Source organism: Mustela putorius, unplaced genomic scaffold, assembly GCF_011764305.1.
Source record: "Mustela putorius furo isolate JIRA1106 unplaced genomic scaffold, ASM1176430v1.1 tig00003834_pilon_pilon_pilon, whole genome shotgun sequence".
NCBI lineage: Eukaryota > Metazoa > Chordata > Mammalia > Carnivora > Mustelidae > Mustela > Mustela putorius.
The window spans coordinates 24,512,442-24,535,007 of record NW_025421987.1 but is presented as its reverse complement, the minus strand read 5'-3'; the positions used below and the strand labels follow the sequence as shown (position 1 = coordinate 24,535,007).

At 39.5% G+C, this 22,566-nt stretch overlaps 1 protein-coding gene across 1 annotated transcript in view; it reads left to right on the top strand.

The window, feature by feature from the left end:
* The first annotated feature begins 8,075 nt into the window (after window positions 1–8,075).
* Window positions 8,076–22,566, top strand: part of GABRR3 (gamma-aminobutyric acid type A receptor subunit rho3) — a 45,025-nt gene continuing 30,534 nt past the window's right edge. Inside the window, exons 1-3 of the mRNA XM_004773003.3 lie at window positions 8,076–8,216; window positions 8,355–8,549; window positions 17,550–17,668. Coding sequence (XP_004773060.1) covers window positions 8,425–8,549; window positions 17,550–17,668 — 244 coding nt within the window. The 5' untranslated portion in view covers window positions 8,076–8,216; window positions 8,355–8,424. The remainder of the gene's footprint in view (window positions 8,217–8,354; window positions 8,550–17,549; window positions 17,669–22,566) is intronic.

Here is a 22,566-nt window from a genome sequence, read left to right as displayed (position 1 = left end):
TCCAAACCCAGATGATTCCTGCCACACAGCTCCTCCCAGAGGAGGAAGGTGAGTCTCCCCAGATCTGCCACTTGTGGGGTCCCTACTTGAAGAGCAGTGGCCCAGCAGTGCCTTGGTCACAGTTTAAGGTAACCCCAATCTGAGAGGTCACTCCTCGGCTCTGTCTCTATAGTCAGTTTCCCCACTCTGATACCTGGGAACTCTGTCACACTCAGGCACCCCGGTCTTTCCATGACCCCACAGGACCTGAGACCACACTGTCCCCAAGAGGGTTCCACCCCCACTTTACCTCTGAAGTGATGTCCCTCAGTGGAGCAGACTTCTAAAAGTTCTGATTTTGTGCTCCGCTGCTCCACTGCTTGCCAGGAGCTGGATCCGCAACACCCCCGCCTTGGTCTATCTTCCAGTCAAATTGGATTCACTTCTCTGCACATCCTGCCTTTCATGAAGTGGTCAATTTTCTGTTCCTAGAATTGCTGCTCTTCTTCTCTTCTATCTCCTGTTGAGGTTGTAGGTGTTTGAAATGGCTTGATACTATCTAGCTGAGCTCCTGGGACCTGATGTCTTATCAGTCTGCTAGTCCCCCACCATCTTGCCTCATTCCAACCACAGTGTTCAGTTCTACCTCCTAGCTGTCCCAGAGATAAAACAAAGTGCCATTCTTACATTTAGTAAGAAGTGAAAGCTTCAAAATATACTCACTATTCAGAGAAACCACATCATTAGTCGATCTACATTCAAGGTAAATAACTGCCTTTTCCTCTGATAACAAGGACCTTTTCTCTTTGAGTCATTTGGCATTATGCTATTAATCCTTTCCTTTAATTTTGTCTGTGCCGTTAAGCGCAAATCATTGAGATTCCCCTTTCTTGAGGGAGAGGACACGAATAGTGGGATCTGGGTGGGTATGTGTAGTCTATGCTGCCATCTAGTGACCATATTGTACTATTGCATGGTGGATGAAGATTGCTCTGCTTTAATGTCACCCACTTTCCTCTAAAGTGAGCAAGATTCTTCAGTCTCCTCTCCTTCCTCAGCGCATTCTATATCTCAGAATTGAAGTTGGGAAGGGTGAATAAAATGGTGTAAAAAGGATAGAAGCTTTACTGGGGCTTGGTAATTCGGGGAAACAGAAGAGAAAACACCATTTCTGAATGAGAACAAAGATTCGGGGGGAGCAAGTGCCCCCTACTGGCTGTTCTTGGCATGGCCAGGTTTTATTTCCAAAGAACCAAAGTGAAATAAATGAGAAAACAAATGCAAATGAAATGTGTATAATCTCTCCAATCTCAGTTTCTTCATATATTGAAAAGAGGAAGGGATAGTCTAAATGCTTTCCAAAGTTTTTTTTTCCATAACAACATCCTACAACTCTATGATTTTCATCTCAGGATATTCACGCAGATACATCAGGAAATTTCTGGAGGCTTGGACTTTATGGTTGTTTTTCAGATGTTCTCGACCCAGTCTAAATAAGATTTTCACTTCACTTTCCTTTTCCCTCTTTGGAGGCAAAGTCATAGCTACATGACCCATGATGAATACATTAAGGACACAGCTAGACTGAGTTTTCTCTTTGGCTCCCTGTCAAAGGGATAGTAACTGGCTGATACCATCAGGGTGGACCAAGAATGAACAAGAGGCAATTTATTCGAGGGGGACTTAAACCATTACACAATTCTCCAGTGACCCTGTGATTCATTTTGTTTCCTTGTAGTTGCCACTTTCTAATTTTGACAGATGTGGTTTTCTGCTTTTCTCTTAAGAAGCTTACTGGGCTTTCACAGAAAGTACTACAGGGATAATGTTAAGGAGTCGATTCAGTATCAACAGAAACAGATGTCTTATTGTAATTGAACTGAAACCCTAAGACCTTCCACAGGCCAACTCTTTGTAGCCTAGGCCAGTGCCTTATTTTGATTTTGATGCAAACCATTTCCCACTTAAAATTCATAGCTGAGAAAATATAAACTACTTTTATTCCTCCCTTAATGTTACTATTTTTATGGGTAGTTGGTCTAGCAAAGATCATTCATAAAGTGGTCAGAAGGATTTGCACCATTGATTCATCTTTACAACGTGAAGAGGGGCACACCACTGTGATTTAAGTGATAGTGGAAGGCATATGATCTGCCAGATGTGTCTAAAAATCATGTGCTCCAAAATAGTTCCACTACCAACAAAAATGTAGACAATTTCTGCTTTAGTGCCTCATTCCTTCAGGTCAAAATACTGCTTCAAAACCCCCTTTTAATGTCTTGCTTGATTTTTTTTTAAGATTTTATTTATTTATTTGATAGAGACAGAGGTCACAAGTAGGCAGAGAGGCAGGCAGAGAGAGAGGAGGAAGCAAGCTCCCTGCTGAGCAGAGAGCCCAATGCTGGCTCGATCCCAGGACCCTGAGATCATGACCCGAGCCAAAGGCAAAGGCTTTTGAAAGACCCGCGGATCCCCTTACCCAAGAATTCAACACTGCCACAGGATGCAAACAGCAAGAGGTTCTTTATTGTTACGCAGGCGCCTGCGGGTGGTCAGCGCGCGCCTGCGGGTGGTCAGCAGCTCCTGCTAGCTGAGCACACCTGGCTGGGGTGGTGCAGGATTTTTATAGACAGGTACAAACAAGTCCCGGATGGGACGGGGCCGATTGGCTGACAATTTGAACATTTGAAAAAAGGCATACTTGGTGTTAGCGGATTGGCTTTGGAAGACCCCCTCTCGCGAAGAGAAAGGGCGGGAAGGGGAAACAAAGAGGGGAAGTTTGACCTTATTACTCAGCAGAAAGACATCCTGTCTACCTGACTATGCAGCCCCCTGTCTACGTGACCTATGTGACCATGCAGCCCCCTTGCCTATGTGACCATGCCTCGGCTATTAGCAGAAGGTATCTTGTTCAAACAGGAGACAAGTGTCACACCCTAAAAGCCAAGCGGTTACAGAAAGGCAAAAGAGCAGTTACATTGAATTCAACCCTGGGGGAAGGGTCTTTTCACTGCAAGGGGAGGAGGGGTACTCTTACACAACAAAAGAGCAGTTAATTAGTTAATGACGGGGGGGGGGGGGGGATGTCTTTCACTTTAACCCACTGAGCCACCCAGCTGATTTCTTTTTAATCAGCTGCCACTATTATGCTATGAATTCAAAAGTTTAGCCGTCATCAAAAGTAGTCTCAAGATGATGGGACATAACATTTTGATAGGGAGGATGTGTAAAGCAGAGCCTATAAATCAGAATTTCCCAATGGGTGTTCTAAAGGAGCACTCTATTTGAGGAATATTAGTAAGTCCTGTAGATTGTCCCCTCCTGATGGTGCATGGGGGAAAAATGAGGCACAAACAAGTCAACTGTAAAAGAATGGGAGCAGGGGACAACAGTAGAAAAGACTGTCTCCCGAAAAACTCCTCAGTCTCATAGTTACTAGAAAGTGAGTAATAATCAACAAAGCCGGAGTAGATTACACATTGACCTGGTACCTGGTCTTGTACATATGTAAGAAGAAAGGCAAAACATGTCTGGTCATGTAGTACATGACCTACAGTGAGCAAGCTCAAATGAAAGGATTATCTGACTAACTGCTGATGCTCTCTGGGGAAGGGGAGATAACAGAAAAATGAAGCGGGCAGCAGTCTGCCCTGAGTGAGCTGGGCATCCCCAACTGCTCGGTTTCAAGGATGCATATCGTCCTCTTCCCCAGAGGCCTGTTGCCAGTACATGCTTTTTTAAAGGCTATATCTAAGGCTATATCTAAGCATGCTTGGTAACTAGTATAATTTCTCATAAGTATATTTTAAGCAGTACGTTGTTCTGAGGGATGGTTACATTAGTTGTTTTTGTTTTTTTTTTTTGTTTTTTTAAGGAGATCTGAGGCCAACCAAGTTTGGGAAACAGAATTCAGGAAAACTAAACAAGCTCTTTTAATAAGGCTTTTGATGTGTTAATAATCATTCAACAAATATTTATTAAACACAGACTATTTCCCAAAAATGGTTGTGTTTGGAATACTCCAAGGTACAAACAAAGAAAGATTGCTCTCTTGTACAGCTTACATTCTAGCAAGGTTAGACAGAAAACAAACAATAAACATAACAATTAAGCTGTATAAAATGTGCTAAGGGCCATAAAAGGTCGACTGTAGCACAGGTTCTTGGAAGAAAGGGAACCTACTACTTTTTTTTTTTTGAAGAGTGGTCAGGGAACATACCATTGAGGTAAATGACATTTGAGCAAAGATAAGGAGTTACCTGGATACCTGGATAAAGAGTGTGTCAGGCAAGTGTAACAACCTATTTCCATCTCAGTTTCCTGAGGTGGAAACATTCTTGCTAACATTCAAGGAACAACAGAGGTCTGTGTTTGCAGAACAGCTGATGGGAACCAAAGGAACATAGGAGTCAGAGAAGCAGAGGAGGAGGGAGTTGTAGATTATGTGATGCTTTCCTAGTCATTGTAAAGACTCTGTAAATTGAGAAAAAGAGGAAGCCATTCCAGGGTTTGGAAGAGAGGAGTGACTTTACTTGATCTTTATTTTGAAAGAATCACTGGTTGTCATGAATTAAATGAAACAGAGCAAAGGAAGAAGCAAGCAGACCACTTAGGTCACTGTTGCAAAAATTCAAGCAAGATGGTGACTGAAGACCAGAGAAGTGGCTGAGGTGGTAGTGAGAAGCATTCGGGTCCTGGATGTATTTTTAAGGTGGATTGGACATGGAGTGCAGGAGAGGAGTCAAGAAAGGACAGTATTGTTATAAGTTCAGATAGAGAAAGTTGTAGGTGAATCAGAACAGAAATATTAATGAGCTTACTTTTGGACATGTTGAACTTAAGATACTTATCAGACATCCAAGTGAAAATATTAAGCAGGCAGTTGGATGTGTGTCTTAGTCCATTCATGCTGCTCTAACACAATACCATCAACAGGGTGACTGATAAATGACAGAAATTTGTTTCTCACAGTTCCGGAAGCTGAAAGTTCGAGATCAGGGTGCTGGTGTGGTCAGATGAGAGTCTCCTGGGTTGCAGATTTTTCACTGTATACTCACATGGTGGAAGGGGTGAGGATCTCTCTGGTGTCGCTTTAATAAGGCCATTAATTCCATTTTTTGGAGGGCTTCATCCTCATTACCTAATTACCTCCCAAAGGACCCACTTACTAAAACCATCACCTTTGGGGGTTAGGATTTTAACATATGAATTTTGGGGGCCACAAACACCGAGACCATAGCAATATGAGATGGAATTTTGGAAGAAAGACCAATGATATAAATTGGGGAGTGTTGGTATGGTTTTTAAAGACTTGAGACTGGATGAGATTCCTAAAGAAGTGAGTTGACAGGAAAGACCAGTGCTACAGTACTGGGGTACTGAGGGTGGGACGGTTCCAATATTATGCAGTTTGATGGAGGAGAGAGAATCAGGTAATAGGACTACAGAAGAATGACCAGAGAGGAAAACAGGAGAGTACAGAATTCCAGAAGACAGGTGAAGAAAACGTTTCAAATAGGAGGGAGATCAGGTGCGTCAATACTTCTAATAGACCAAACAAGATAAGGACTGAGACTAAGACCATGGAACGAACAACCTCCAAGTTGTTACAGGACAGGAATACTTCTACTGTACCGTGTAATGTGAACTATAAATCCCTGAAAGCGTAGTAAAAATCTATTTCCCAAACTCACTTAGCACAAACCAATTTTTCACAAAATATCTCGTGTAGCCATGAACTACTTTGGGAAATACTGGTGCAGATAATGGTACTAAGTGAAGAGAACAGACCTGTGTAGCATAGGGTGGTAGGCTCAAGGGGTCAGGTCCTGCATCCCACCAGACACTGAGGGGCAGAACAAACTGTGACCACAAGGAGGTCCTCCAGCAGCCAAAGTGACAGTAGTTTAAGACCGACAGCTCTTCTGGCATGTCTTCTGTTGACAGGCTCTTTGCAGAAGAGGAAAGCTTAGTGGCCCAGAAATACAGGAGAAAAGTGCTGACCTGTGGGAAAAGGAGTGAAAGGAAACCGTCTTTCGAATGGAATCCCGCGGCCAGCAGGGGGCGCTCCCACGCCAACCAGTCCTTGTCAACGGCGGACCCAATGGGAAGACAAACCACACCGGAGGCTCCTGCTTGAATATCCCAGCCAGGAGGAAGAAAGGCTCACTTGCCGCCCAACTCTGGCAATGAGAAGCCCCTACCCTTCGAATTCCCAGCTGATTGCAGTGCACTGTTTATAACAGCCCCTCCCAACGTTCCCCTTTCCTCCACAAAGGTGAGTTCGTCCCCTTTTTCTACCGACTTGCAGATACCTTGCTGGGGCTCGCTTGTCCCGGACTGCAATTCTCTCCCTGTTCTGGAATAAACCTAGGTCTGACAGTAAAATAACAGACAGTTTTATTTCTAAGGTTGACACTTCTCTAGCCAGTAGGGAAATTAAAATTAAAACGAAAGCCGCGGGGTGCCTGGGTGGCTTAGTCGTCAACCAGCTGCCTTCAGCACAGGTCATGATCCCCCGGGGTCCTGGGATCAAGCCCCCACATGGGGTCCTGGGATTGAGCCCCACATCCACCTCCCTGCTCAGAGGGAAGCCTGCTTCTCCCTCTCCCACCCCCAGCTTGTGTTCCCTCTCTCACTGTGTCTCTGTCAGATTGAAAACAAAAACAAAAAACAACAACAACAACAAAAGAAAAACTACAACAGCCATTGGATTAGGTAATATTTAAAAACCTGATAATACCAAGCTTAAAATAAGATTTTTAAAAATGAGGACTCTCGTGTTTTAGGGGTGGGGGTGTGAATTGGTATTATTGGTGTTATGAGCAATATAGTAGTATCCAATAAGTTTGAAGGTGTGAAAATTGTTCAGCCTCCCAGTTTTACTTCTAGGTATGTACCCTACACACCGAGAAACTCATACACCTGTGCACAAGGAAATATTTACAAATGTTCACTGCAGAATCGTTTATAATAGATAGTTTAGAATAGCAAAAGAAGAAATAATGTCTGCTAATAAAAGAATAAGTTAAATGTTAGTTATTCACACACACTGAAATGCCATATAGCAATTAAAAAGTGACTTAACTAGAGTTATATCTATCAGCATAATAAATCTCTAAGCAAAATGTTAAGAGAAAAAGTAGGTTGCAGAAGTAACAGTATAATAGGTCACCATTTCCTTAAAGTTTCTGAAACATACAAAAGGTTTGTAAATAGTTTAACTGTATATGATTATAAACCCTAGAGGTTAAGGGGAGAGGTAAGAAATTATTACATCATTCTGCCTATTTGTAATATTTTGTATTAAGCACATATTTTAAAGAGAATAGGCATGGCTAAGAAACATACAAGAAGGTTTTATGACATTGGCTAAGAGAAGATGTAACCTAAGGAAAATAAATTAATGTGCCAAAGCAATATCATAGGATACAAGGTGTCAAGGAGACCAATCAATTCCAGGAAATTTAAGAATTTCCTTCGACTCTAGCTCTGAGAAGAAAATGGTATTCTTCCTCAATTCTGGTAAACAGGTCAGCTGTTGCTATATTGCTCACTTTGTGATATTCCTGTTGGAGAAATTTAATTTCACTGACATACTCATTCTTTGGACCTTTGCATACATAGAGGAAATGTTTCCAGGGAATATTTCTACTCTATGGGTGCAGAGAACTTATAGGAATGTGTATGATCATAATTTAACAGTGACAGTATTCCTTACACACAGCCCATGCTAATATCTTTCTTACTTATCAGGCTGCTTAACATATTAAATCTTAAATTGAACCACTTATGCTTTCAATGGGATACACAATCATCTTAAAATATGATTATTTGCCCAACAAAACTAATAATTTATTTTTTGTATGCACTATGACAATCTGTATGCCTTTAGGGAGAGAAAGATTAATTTCTGGTTAAAAGGGAGCCAGGAGAAAAAAAAGGTCTTCAAATGAATAATTAAAATTAAATCAATCATCTTTGTTCTTTTTAAGCATATTATTTTGCTGGATCATTAAATATATTCAAATGATATTGTGTTGGATTAAGGGGATTTAATGCCTAACCTCTCTTCTTTGTCTGCGAGGAAGGACCGTGGCTGAGAGTTCATTGAGTAGGGGATCAGGCATCCCACTAAGAACCTTCCCTGGAAAGAGGAACTAAAGGATGGAAACTGAAAATGAAAAGATCTGCTTTGTTCTCCCTAAACTGCGGATGAGCCAGACAGATGTTTGCCTGTAAGTGATGTGAACCTATTTAATCTACTAAAACAGAAGACGCCGCATTGAAGGCAATGCCTCTCCCTTTTCCTTGATAACTTTACTTTGCCCTCTATTTCCTTTTCCTTTTACTTGGCACTCTATTTCCTTTTAAAGAGACGCATGAAGAAGCACTACGGGTCGCAATATTGCCTGCATCCATCTGCGTTCCTTTCTTTCGGAAGAGATGATCCTGGCTTCCCCATTGGTCTTCTTCACCAGCATCTGGATCGCACTGATGCTGGTTAAATGTGCTGCTTCTGAAATCACGAAGTCCCACCCGCAGTGCTCCCCTGCAATGAAAAGATCCCGGTAAGAGAGTCATGGTATATCCTCTCCTCAGTCATTGCCCTCCTGCACCAGCTTCCTTAGACCTATGGGAAACCTAGAAACAAATCTCCACAGGTATCACATATTTGAGGGTGACTGTCTCTAGAGATAGCATTCACCCATCAAAATAAATCACTTCTGGGTAGTATCAGGAAGAGCAGAAGCCTGGGTCTGTCTCTGGCAATTGTATGCTTATTTTTGGAGAAAATAAGGGCTTACATAGAGATCTTCTTTCAGGGAATGTATTTCTTCAATGAATAATGCATTTATTACTACCATAATGACACAAGTTGAAAGTTTCCCCAAATTTGTTTGAGTAGAAATTGGTCTAAGCAACAACTTCTAAAGTCAAGGACTTCCAAGAGTGGATAGTTCCATATATCGATAACATAGTAATGGAAAGCATTAAAGCCATTTGTTGCCTTCCAAGGTGAGTTTTAATACCTTTGAAATATTACCCTGAATGTCAATATATTATCATTATTATCTTACCATGAATAATTGAGAGCATGTGCACACGTGCTAGCAAAGGCACATGAGCTGGTAGAGCGTTCATCCTGCTTTACCCATGGGTTTTAGTACCAGGGGTCCCACACAAGTGCCTTTAATAGCCAAAAAGTGACTTCTTGCCTTGGGGGAAGTCTCTCCTTTTCACCAAGTGCAATACTTTGAAAAATACCCAGGAGGGGAAATTGAGGAATTTAGGTGAGTTACGTCACCCAGCCAACCTTGGCAATGAATGAGGTGACAGCTGTTTCAGCCAGATTGCCCTCTAATCTTGAATATTTATGAAGCACTCCCAATAAGATCAGGGAAATGAACATGAAATTTTAATAAATCCTTGTGAAGCCTCAGGTTTGATGACCAGAAACAAGGAAGCGACTGGGAGGTGAGGGGGTAGGCAGGAAAAATTTACTAGGCTCCTGATTTCTGCTCTGCTCTTAAAAATCAAGAACCAAATTAAAAAAAAAATCAAGGGCCACCTCTCACACTCTTTTCCCATGCATTTTTTTCCCACGCTCGGATCTGAGATAATAAGAAGTTTTGTCCAGTTTAGCCACTTTCTGAGTCTTCTTCAAGACAGTTAGGGGAGCAGTATTTGAGGAGCATAAGGTTACACCACCAGACTGAGGAAAAGAGAGATTGTCATAGGAGCCAACACATCACACAGACCCACTATGAATAAAGAGTTGCTGCAGAAACATCTACTATGTGTGGTCTTTTAGGTGTTCTTTAAGGGGCAAGAGGAGAACGTCAGTTCTTTGTGGTGAGGTACAAATTTTTTTGTTCTTATATTGGAGGTATCCTTGTTAGACCATATTTAAATGAAGAGGGAATCTCAGGGTGTCTGCTTCTTGGGGCCAAACATGTGTTTTCACTTCTCCATATCCTAAGTGAGGTACCCCTTTCAGCAACAAGCTAGAATATAACTTGAAATTTCTATTAGTGTCTTTTGTTCTTCAGAGAAAAATCGTCTAGGGCAATAAGGATTGAATAAACCATCACCATGGTTCAAAAGTAGCCACTTAGAATGAAAGCCATCATTTTCCCTGAGTGAACCCAGTAATCCAGCCAGCCAATTTCCTAGCTGTCACTTGCCAGTCTCTCATGCAGATTTGAAGGCATTTTTGACAAAAACACAGAAGTTACTCTATTAGGGTAGTTTCTAGAGTAAGGAGCCCAGGATTCTTCAGACCTTAATATGTGAATAAATACTGTGAGGCTCTTTGCTCTCACCCAATCTGATTATCAATAACTAAGTAAGTAATGAATTAGTTAATTAATAATCCATTCTCTTATAACACAAGAGAACTAATAGAATGAACATTGAAAAAAGGCATGATCTTTCTTTAAAAACTATGAAGTGGATGTATTTACATAACCTGGCATTCCTGTGTATTATTTTGAGCTGGTTTTCATACAATCAGTCCCTTAAATGCTTTGTTATTAATTATTTTCTTTCAGAATATCATCTTACTCTTTACCCAAATATTCCTTTTTTTATCCAAATATTGTGAAAATTGTTTACCTAAAGATACCTTTTGTTTCTTAAAAACAAAACAGGAGAAGAAGGGGAATTGGCGAATAAAGTAAATTTTGGCTGGTGATAAATGTCCCTGTTTTGCCTAGGGAAGAGATTTGGCTCCCTGGTGATACAAAGAGGATTAGGCATATAGACTCATTGAATATTTATTCATTCTTCCAACAGTTGTATTGAGTGCCCTTTTATATGCCAAGTGCCTAGTCGGGGATTAAGGATGTTAGGGGAAAGATGCAGTGTCTCTGGCCTCAAGAATAGTGCTAGAGTCAGCCTATATTGGCTGGCAAGAGCCAAGTGTTACCATTTCCAAGAAATCTGTTTGCTAGCTGTTGAAAATAAACATCATTAAAAATTAAACTATGTGTATAATTTATAAACATACAATTAAATAATTATTTCTTTAAAAGGTAATAAGGGGCACCTGGGTGGCTCAGTGGATTAAGTGGCTGCTCAGGTCATGATCTCAGGGTCCTGGGACTGAGCCCCACATTAGGCTCTCTGCCCAGCGGGGAACCTGCTTCTCCCTCTCCCTCTGCCTGCTGCTCCCCCTGCTTGTTGTTTCTCTCTCTCTCTCTCTCTCTCTGTCAAGTAAATAAATAAAATCTTTAAAAATCTTTAAAAAAAAAAAAAGGTAATAAATACTTAAAACTCACCACTTCCTTATTCCTTTACTATATTTTACCATTACCTCATTCTTTCATTCTATCCTGCCTGTAAGATAGATATCCTATCTATTACATTAAATCATGTTAAATTACATTATGTTGTGTTATATTTTATAGCACTACACTATGCCGTATGCACATCTTGGTCATGTCAGTATCTTGAAATCAGCCACATGGAAGTATTGACATTATGGAAATCAGCAAACATTAAAAATAGGGCTGGGGTTTTTTTGGTTTTGTTTTTGTTTTTGTGCTCCCGGAGAACAACTTGCTAAACATTTACCAGCACATCCATGAATCTAACATAAAGGGATGGTCCTAGGGATGGCAAGTTCAAGTGCTCCTGCAAGGAAGACAGAAGGCAGTGGTAGAGGTTGGGCCAACTACAGACAGAGTGCTCCTCTGAAGCCCATAGCTGGTCATGTCCAGCCTTTTCTTGTTGCAAGAAAACTTGACCCCGGTCTTGCCAGATTCTTTGATTTTGTAAAAGATGCAGGAAAGTAAGATTTTCATGTGAAATTTTCCAATTTAATATAACATATGGGCTATACAAAAAAAAATTCCTGCAGACCAGCTCTTAAACTGGTAATTTGCTTATTTCACAGATAGGGAAACTGAGGCCTTATCACTGAGCTCATGATTAGATAGAGACCCAAGTAAGATATAGAAACTGTCGTATCTCAAATGGGGCCTTCTCTCTGGGTGGCTCCTCCACAGAAATGTTTCTCTGTATGGGGTTTTTTCCTTTATAAGAGACGGTACATTGACTAAAGTCAGGTATGTCTTTCCAGAATTGGAGAATTCAGGAACAGCTCAGTCAAAGCCACAAGACTTGCTCTATAAAATGCACCATGTCCTCCCTAAGAAAATGCAAAAGCCTCAGGGACCTAGATATAAGCATCAGATCCAGAAGTATGAAGGTGGTCCTAGTGATCAAAAACTGGATCACCTTATGTTCCTACTTTATTGCATTCATAGATTTGCATCTATGTAGCCCATTAGGACATTTTTGCTTCATTTAGTATTTTTAACAGGAAAATAATAAATCTACGCAAAGAGTTTTTTAAATGTTGCCTACACATTATTTGAGACTACTGGATTCCTTTGGTGTATTGGTTCGTAACAGAGCTCCAGTGAGAGAGAGAAAAAAAGAAAAAACCTCCATGTTAAGCAGCAGGACATGCTTCTGGAATGATAAGGCGGAGAGTGGTGCCTGAACCCTTCTCTGGAAAAGATCCAAGATGGCAGGTTCAGCTTGTTCCAGATAATTTATAAAGCATTTATTATACAAATTCAGTAACGGAATTTTACATGGAAACAACACAAAGAATCTCAATTATGTTCTCCCTTTTCCAAGTTCTAATCCTTATTCCTATAGCTCCATAACTTTTCATGTTTAAAATTAGTGTATAGAAACTATTTTGTATTTTTTTAACTTCATCACTTTCTACATTGTTTCATGGTCATTATAATGGTTGGTAATTTTAATCACTCCATAATATCACTTTGAATTAAAGGATCAATTATTCTTGAACGTTTATTTTCAGTTTTGCACTGCTGTGAATCACAGCAGGAAATATTTTCATGCATGTAGTTTTCCCTGTACCAATAAAAATTACAAAATTCCGGGAAATGAATTATGAGTCAAAGCATATGAATTATCTTCATAGCACTTGAAATTTATTTCTAAAAGGGTTTTGCAAATATTTGCACTGTCACCTACAAAGTGTAAATGTTTCCATTTTGTCATACCATTTTAACATGGTTTTAACATGGTTGGCTACTGAGATTTTGTGTTTGGGGCTCATTTAATAGGTATAAAATGGTATTGTTCTTAATTGATATCTTGTTGTTAACTCTCTACATTACATGTTTTTTATTTTTATTTTTTCAAGGTTTATTTAGTAGAGAGAGGGAGAAAGAGAGAGTGGGTGCACTCACACACACACAGGAGGAGGGGCAGGAGGGGAGGGAGAAAGACAATCTAAGCAGACTCACGGTGAGACCAGAACCTGATACTGGGCTAGATCCCAGGACCATGAGGTCATGACCTGAGCTGACATTAAAAGTCAGATGCTTAACTGAATGAGTCACCCAGGCACTCCTAGATTAAACATTTTTTTTAATATGCTTGTTAATTATATTCTTCCTTGGGTAAATAGTCTATTCATGTCAGCTTACTTGTTTTCAACTAGTTTCATCCTAGTAAATTAAATATATAGACCCTTGGGAAAGCAGCTTTGTAAATAACCTGCTGAGTGTTAGTGTCTCAATTAAAATGAGTTTTGTCATTCCATTTATTTAACCCCAATGCCTCAGAATGACTTAGATGTATTTACTTTTCCTCATCTGGCTCTAGTACTTTTTAATTCTTTGCATAACAAATCCTCCTCAAAGACTCCCTTAATCTCTCTGAATCCACTCAAAATCCAGTCTTTTCTTCCCCCTCTTTCTTAATCACAAAATTAGAGTTTCTGATACCAAGAAGAGGGAGAGCATGGAAATAGGTTTCCTTTGTCTCATCCAGGAAGGAAAAGACTCTACTCAAAGCTAGAAGCGATGACTATTACAAGACTTACACCTACTCTTCCTCAGTATTTGTTGGCAAAGACAAAGATTGACAGTTCTCATGTAAGACTCTTCCGTGAACTGAGATTTCTTTGCTCAACTCTATCAGCACTGAGCCTTTTAGAAGATCCTCTTCTCAGATGTTATCCAAAAACCTTCTTTCAGTAGCTACTAAAAATGAAATTACTTTTTCTAGAAAAGGGGAGAGGGCAGGAGACACAAAGTAGTTTAAAGTGATATATATATATTGAATTAGACCAGAAAGTTCTGAGCTAAACCTGGTGCTCCATCATTTATTAACCCCCTTATTAGGCATATTTGCTTCTCTTGCCTTTGTCCTATTTTGGTCTTCACTTTATTAATTTTTATGCATATCTTATTTTATAAGCCAAGGTCTTCATGGCAGGACATCTATACTCCTAAAGGTACATGCAAGCTATCAGAGGGGCATGTGGACACAGATAGTTTTAAAACAATCAATTTCTGGATCTTTGACTTCCTCTGACCTCTTTCTTAGAATTAATCTACCTGAAAACTTGACTGCAGTCTCCTTCATGATGGCTCTGTCTCATTTGGCAAAATAAAGGCATACCTCTCCCTCTTCCTGAATATAAAATCCTCCTAGGTACAAAGAGATCATTATAAATATTATTGTTGATTGGTAGTGCATGACGTTAGTGTAAATAACACATGGTCTTCCAAACTGGGTGACTTTCCTTTTCTTTGTTTTTAATAAAATCGAAGAACCTAATTAATTTGTCAGGTTACAAATCACTAGAAATAATTATGGATGATAGATCACAATGTGAGTTTTGGAAAGTAAGAAAGAATTTAATTAAGTTATTGCTGAAACAATGCTGAAACAGAATTTCTTCAAAATTCATTATGTAAAAGTTTTTTTTAATAATTTCATCTATAAAGTAAAGAATGGGAATATAATTTATGCTAGATCTGATTTCATTATAGCAAGAAGTAATATCCATATACATGATGTAACTAGGGAAAATATACAATCATTTCATTAAGAAATACCTTTCTAATAGATTTCATTCATAATTTTCATAAGTATCAACATTTATATGAGTTATATTTTGCTTCATTTGTAAGTCATAGATGCTAAGAATTCATTTCAAAGTGAATGCATATATTCTTGCAAAGAAATATGTGAAATGATAGAATTCTATAAAGAAAATAAAATGGAAATACAAGTTCAAAGAAAGCAAAGAGTAATAGAAAATTTCTTATTTTTAAAGAGAAGTTTGTTTTGTGTATTTTTTTAAAAGATTTTATTTATTTGAGAGAGCGAGAGCAAGCACGAGTGGCGGGGTTGGAGAAGAGAGGGAGCAACAGACTCCCTGATGAGCCCAGTGTGGGCTGGCATCAAGACCCGAGCCAAAGGCAGATGCTTAATCAACTGGAGCCACCCAGGCACCCCATTTCATGTATTTTTAAATGTATAATGTGAATATGTAGAGTCATTGAATAGATTAAGGGTAGGAATATGAGTTTTCTTTTAAATTATCAATATTTGTCAATATTTGAGTAAATTTAAATTTTATAATGAGAAAATTATAGACATCTTTTTAAATGTATGAGTACATAGGTTTTCAAAATTCTTTTAGAGGGTATATAAGCCACATAATTCTTTTTGCAAAATAGGCAAGGTAAAGATAAAGTAAAAGATAAATAGGTATGGGACATCTCACTGTGTATCAAAAGAGCCCTTGAAGTAAGAACAGGTGTGTGTCCTTTCGGTACTGCCAAGAGTGTGCTTCTTAAGAGGCTCTGTGTTCAGTGTTCTGGTGATTCTTAATTAAGATTGATCCTTTCCAATCTCATGATGCTTCTGAAAATGTATGCTCTGAAAAGACACATGAGTGATGACCATTTAGTTGTATTATATTACCAAAGAGTTCACATATTTTCATGAGTTTTCATCAAATTCACATTTTATTTTTCCTAAGATAGTAACAATTAGCTAGCTTTGATTATATGTCTACTATTTTCCAGACCAGTGGTTCTCCTAAAAAATTGTTATAAATGTAAACTCTGGGCATGTGTCCCAGCAAGCCAGGTGATTCAAATGCATGCCAAAGAAGATAATATTTAATATTTACCAAATATCCTGGCATGAAACCTTGAACATAGTAGGCATTTAATAAACATATTAGCTGCTATTACTTTTTCAATAAATAGCTCACTCTTGCTCCTGAAAAGAAATGTTCTAATTAATTTGAGATCCTTGGAAGAAATAGTTCTGTGTATTCAGTTATTTGTAGGATATAATGGTTTCATATGTATAGAATCAAACTCATTGTCTTCTACCCAAGACAGATTTCGTCTTCCAACTTCCCCCATTTCTCTCAAAGGCAAAAATAAATCTTTGAGGGTGTGTACCAGAAACTTTCCTATTGAAAAACCATCCTGGATGGTGATAGATGCCCATAAGCCTAGACATATTTCTTCATCCAGCTGTTTCAGGATGTGAAATTCTCACCATCACAGGCACTTTATTGAGCTAAGAAATTGCATCTACAAGTCTTCCATTAAAGTTCACCATGCTTTCTGGAGAAGACATTTATGAATGCAAAAGCATATCAGGAATTCAGAGTAACTGCAATTCACTTAGTAGACCCCTCAGTGTCTGGCTTGTTATTGCTTCAGCTGCTGCTGCTGACAGTGAGGTTGGCAGGCATCTTCCTCAGGAAGGAGCTGAGCAGAGTTGCTAGCACCTGGGACAAGAGGATTGCTCCACTTCCAGAGGAGCTGTGTTTCCACGAACATCCTGCCTCCACACTTAGCAAACCACTACGAAGTCTGGATCACAGGACCAAAAATGAGTCAAGGAGATTCAGCAACTTTTCCAAGTTCACAGACCCAGGGAGTAACAGAATAACTCCCAGATCAGACTCTGGGGGTGAGGGGAGGGAGTGTGGTGGGGAGGACACCCAAGAGACCACACCCCACTTTGCCTTTACCCCAAAGAACTGTAGATGAAAATTGACTTCACCTACTTCATAACTGGACCGGACGTCAAGTACAATCCAAATACAAAACCAAGTACAATGCTAAATCCATCCATTTTTGCTCTGGATTCCTCTCCATTCCCAGTGCCATCCCTCAGGTTCTAGAACCTACTACAGACATTCTGCTCTTATCTCAACTTGCACGCACATTTTCTGCTCATTTTGTCTTTGTAAAACACTATTTTCATCAGTCTACAATTTTGCAACAATTTTGTTGTTTTTGTTTTTATCTTTGTTTTTGTTTTACTGTCTTAGTGCAGAAGTCATTTGACTTTGGTGGCCCCAAGAATCACTTAAGTAACATGTTTAATGCAGATTCCTAGGCCCTGTTGCCTTGGGTTCTGGTTTAAGAGATTTGGGGTGGGATGCGTGAATCCAAGGTGGTAGTGACAAGGTTTTCCTGGTCTAAAAACCTATATTCTGAGAAACATTACCTGCCAGTGCTTTACATCCAGACTTGGTTTATCACCTAAGATGCTCCATATTTTGGGTTACCTTACCTGCCCACCATTATATAAATAAAGAGTAAATGTTTTCAGCTCTTTAGTTATGTGTAGTATAAGCTGAGAAAATGAGCTTTAATGGTTATATTTCAGAGGATACCAAGTTGAATGCAGAAGGCTAATCTAAATTAAATTACCCAGAACATGTATATCTCAAAAGTATTTTCCCTTTTTTGGAGGGATAACAAACAAGAAGCCAGAATGAGGAAAGATGACAGTACCAAAGCATGGCTCCTGCAATACGAGCAACTTCTCCATATAGAGGAACACGACTTTGCAATGAGACCTGGATTTGGAGGTAAGTATTCTCTTTACAAAACTCTAATGCCGCCATCCCTTGCACTGTGAAAGTGAAGTCAAAAATTTGAAGCAATTAAGACCAAAACACAAGACCATCAATTAAGAAAAAAAACCACAATGATATTCTCTTGAATGAGAAAAATTGATAAATTTTAAATTGATCAAAAAAGATAGATAATTGTCTCTAGTATGTACCCACACTATTTACTAATTACAAATAGTGTGTGTTTGGTAAATAGTGAGTAGATCATGCCTATACAGCAACTTATTCTTCAATTAAATTGGATTCTGTGATGATAGCCATAATATCTTATTGAATAACTTTAAGAGCTTGAATGCCTGGCTTTGGTGAAAGGACTAACACACCAAATGCCATGACTTCCTATGAAACCCTCTGTTTAGGTTTTTCTTTTTATTACTTCCAGCACCTTCCAGAATGTTGGAGTATGCAGGCACTGGGCTGAGCCTGTTAATGCCCTAACTTATTCCACCTTCCCAGTGCCTCGTGAGTAGGCACGATCATGATCCCTAATACTCCAGTGTGGAAACTGGGGCGTAGAGAGCTTAGGAGATTTGCTCAAAGCCATGGAAACACCAATATGTGGTACAACCAAGGTGCAAGGGCAGATAAGCAGGACCGAAGGACTCCCTAAAAGGACATACTTGGAACAAAGTCTTTCCTGCCCTCAGATTGCTTAATGTGAATCCAGTTGTATCCCTGAGGGTACCAAGTTTTCCAGAGACCCACAAGATGTGCTGGGATCAAGCAGTGAATCTGAACTCTCCGCCTTACTGCTCAGTCCATCCTGAGGCTTCTGTCATTGACCTAAGTCTCCACCTGCCTGAGCTAACAACTTTCCAGACTACTAGGTGCGGCTATAGCAGAAGTGACTGTGAGGCTGAGGAAGGGGCGGGGAGGTGGGGGGGGGGGGGGGCTCAGCTATAGGACAGGTGCAGCTTTTTCATAAACAACTCATACTTTAAGTTTTCAGAGTGAGGTAACACCTGTGGCACTGGATCTCTTGTGGTTATGACCAAGGGATGCACAGCAGGCATGCAGGTACCTCAGAGAACTCACTTGTTAGCAGGTAAAATAAAACAGCAGGTCAGGAGTTGTGATGTTGAGGGATGTTTGTTGTTTTTTAATTTCGTGGAATCTTGCAATTCTGAGGGTCTGGCTTTGATTTTATTAGGTTCCTGACTAAAACATTAACAAGCATCAAAGTCCCGGAGGGGTTCTTAACAACAGATTGCAGAGCCCCACTCCTACACCCAGGTGGCAACTCCCAGATCTGGGTGGAGCCAACAATGTGTTTTTCTAATCAACTCCTGGATGATGCTGATACAGCGGGTCTGAGAACCACGTTTGATAATTGCTGAATTAGATTCTCAGCATCACATTAAATCTTGGGGCATTTCATCTTGTGGTTTTCCAGAGTATTTCTAACACTTATTAAACTTAATTTAAGCGTTTAGAAGCCTCGCAATTAATCAGGTTTAAAGATGTGTTTGTGTTTACTTCCGGGACTGCTCCTTTATCTTGTTTTCTTCAACATCACTGCTCCTCAGACATGTCTTCTTTACCAGAATTCTCCCCAAAATGCCTGAGCCCTCAGCTACCATTCCCAACAGACCGTTTCTTTCCCCCAACGAAAGTTTGCCCAAAGTTTGAGCCATATACTCTACAGCCATCACGCAATTATTCTGTTCCTTGGTGTCCATGATTCTATAAAAAGTTTCTAAAGTTTCTCCTACCAACTTTTAGCTGGAGAAAATGTTACGAAGATAAACTTGCCCCGCCGTGGGCCTTTCAGGCACTAGAGGGCGCCAGTGGCACAGAAATGGCTTGGACCTGGCCTCCCCTGAACAGCAATTAGAAGCTCAAAATGATGTACCTCTTCAACACCGGTACCAAAAACCGCCTTAATTCCTGTCACTTTAGGTTCCTCAATTAAATGAATTCCTATCTTAGAAGAAAGGGTTATGTGGGTCTATTTGAGACCACTGAAAGCCAGAAAGATTGAAAGAAAAATGGCTGTCCTTGAATTTGGACCTTGAAACAAGCACTCTAGAAAGGCTTTATCACTCAATGTAGTTCAAGGACTGGCAGCAGAATCACCTGGGAGTTAGTTAAAAATACAGAAGCTCAGGCCCCACGCTCAGGCTTTCTGAATAAAAATCTGCATTTTAATAAGATCCCCAGGTGATTTGAATCCACTTTACAATTTGAGAGACACTGGGACAGAGGACTGGAGGAGGACTTTCTGCTCTTACCTTAAAACACTTAAATCTTCATTCTCCCTCCCCTAGATCATCCTGGTCCCCCAGAAAAACATAAAACTGACCTTAAATTTCCACTTCTTTTGATCTGTTCAAGATACATGTTAAGATGTGATTTTGAGTGGGAATGCTTTATTAAAAAGCAATTATTTTTCCTGAGGCTACATTGTGGGGTTATTAAAAATGCAATTGAAACGTGCTACTTAGTGGCAGGTGGCAAATCATCCCACGATGAAGAAATTTTTCTGACAATCATAGACTGGGGCTAAATGGTGTCCAAATGTCTTATGTGTTCAGTCAGCTCAGGCAGAAAAATCCATAAATTCAGGCAGAATTGTCAGCCTGGTAGTTCTGTGAAAAACAGTCCTTAACCATATCTTGTCTTAGTCGGAACAGCTTCTACCAGTGACCCATTTCTCTGTTCTCTTAAAGCTGCCTTCCCAGGAAATCAGGCTGCAGGATATACAAGCCAGGCTTAATTTATCTTCTTCTTTATACTTGTCCATAATATAAACACACGCACATACTTCTTTCCTCTTGAGCTAAATGTAACTTCAGCACTTCTCCTGCCTTAATGTGTTTTCCTAATTAGCTTTAACATTAAAACCAGCTGCTACTGCAGTGTTTTTTACTTTTATAAAGCATTAGAAGATTAATTGACTCATTATGTGGAAACAGGAGGATATAAATTTAGGGGAACTTTTTGTTTAACTTGGGTTATAAATTGCAGCTCATTTTCTTTATGTTTTTCCTACCCTTTACATCTCTCATCACCGAGGGATTTTGGTTTCAGTCTTAGAAATGATGATTTCTTTGTTCCTTTAAAATAAAATCAATTGAGCGTCTAGATCCTGGTTCCTGAGTCAAGACAAAAGCTGACGTTGTGAAAGCTACCCATGGAATCTATGTTTGTCAAGCACAAGGGCTAGTCTGGGAGCCAGAGGGAACTGGATGTGTTCCTTCATTAACTAGCCTTGGGTTTCAGGCAAGGCTGCTAACATCTCCGAGTGAGTTACATCATAAGTCAGATGGAGCTAATATGGGTTCTACCTACCTACCTAACAAATGGCTGTAATGGTAATATGAGATAATATATTGTATCATGTATTTTAAGTGCACTATACACATAAGATATATATGACTGTTATTTAACAATCTTTATCCCAGCATGGATAAAAAAAGACTGATGGTCTATCTTTATGTATATAAAAAAGACTACAATTGTGTGTGCTACTACCTACGTATTGCTCCTGGGAAATTAACACATAATGATAATGGCTAATGTTTCCTTATTTTCACTATATTCCAAATGCTTTATATATGGTATTAATGTGAGTATTTGTGAAATTGTTATTGTTGGTGGTGTTCTACGCATTACTGATCCAACCAATGCTAGACAGTTTGGTCGGTAAGATGTTTGAACATTTAGTCTCACAGCAAGGCTAGTAGGTAAGTACCATAGATTTATTTCCCCTATTTTACAGATAAGCAAACTGAGACTTGGAGAAATTAAAGGATTATGGAAGTTTTGGCTTTAACTCAGGTTTAGCAGCTAGAAATTCCATGATTTTAATCCATCTGCTTTATTACTACCCTCTCTCTAAGACTCAGCTCCTTATCTGTAAAAAGAATGGTATTTGGAATGATAGCCAGCTCCAAAATTCTGTAATTTTACATCTTGCTTTTACAGGGCCCTCCCCCTCACACTGTCCTTGAGAATATATAGATTCCTAGACCCCAAAGTAAGGTACACTTGGGCATGAAGTCCAGAAGAGCCAAAAATGAAGTCAGATGGCATCTGAGGGCACTTTTCTTCAAAACGGAAGCGCTCATTCCCCCAAGAATAGAATTGAATGGATAAAGAAAGAAATCAATAATGTTTCCAGGAATCCATTCCTAATAGACAAGCCATGTTTTTGCCCCACTCTTTACCCCAGACCAGTCTTCCAACAACCCTGAGGGTCTAGTGCTTTTCATTGGTGCATGAATATCTCCATGTGTGGTGATGTTATATGACTTCCCCCAGTCTTGCAGGAATAGTCATTAGCAATTAGGCTCTGCTTACAAGTCACAAGACTCTACATGCAAATTGTTCACAGGTTTTTTTCATAAAATAAGTGCTCTGTAAGAAGCACTGAATCATCTTCTCGTCAGGAGTGGACTGATTATCTAAATGTCTAATTCTACAGAGACAATAAAATTTCATTGAGAATTGGTTACTATGAAAAGAAAACATATGAAGACTACATGTATAAACATATGAATTATTTAACATATATACACCAAATTCCATGCACAGTACTAAAGAAGAAAGTTGTTATCATTGGTTTACCCTCACACAGGAACTGATGAAACCCTTGGTGAGGTGTAGCAAGGAAACACCTTGGTCTCGGTCTGGTCTAGATTCTCTTATGGCATTGTCATCCATATTCTCAGGACCCATGAACTGGATTTATTGAGACCCAACTTCAAATAAATCTTGGCACTTGTCTGAGTTTTCTCCAATTCTGACTTGCAATACATTCTCATCAAACACATTTCTAAGGATGTTTGCTTCCTCCCAACTGCAGATTATGGTTACTGACGTCCTGCAAAGAGACTATTGTGAATGTGTGG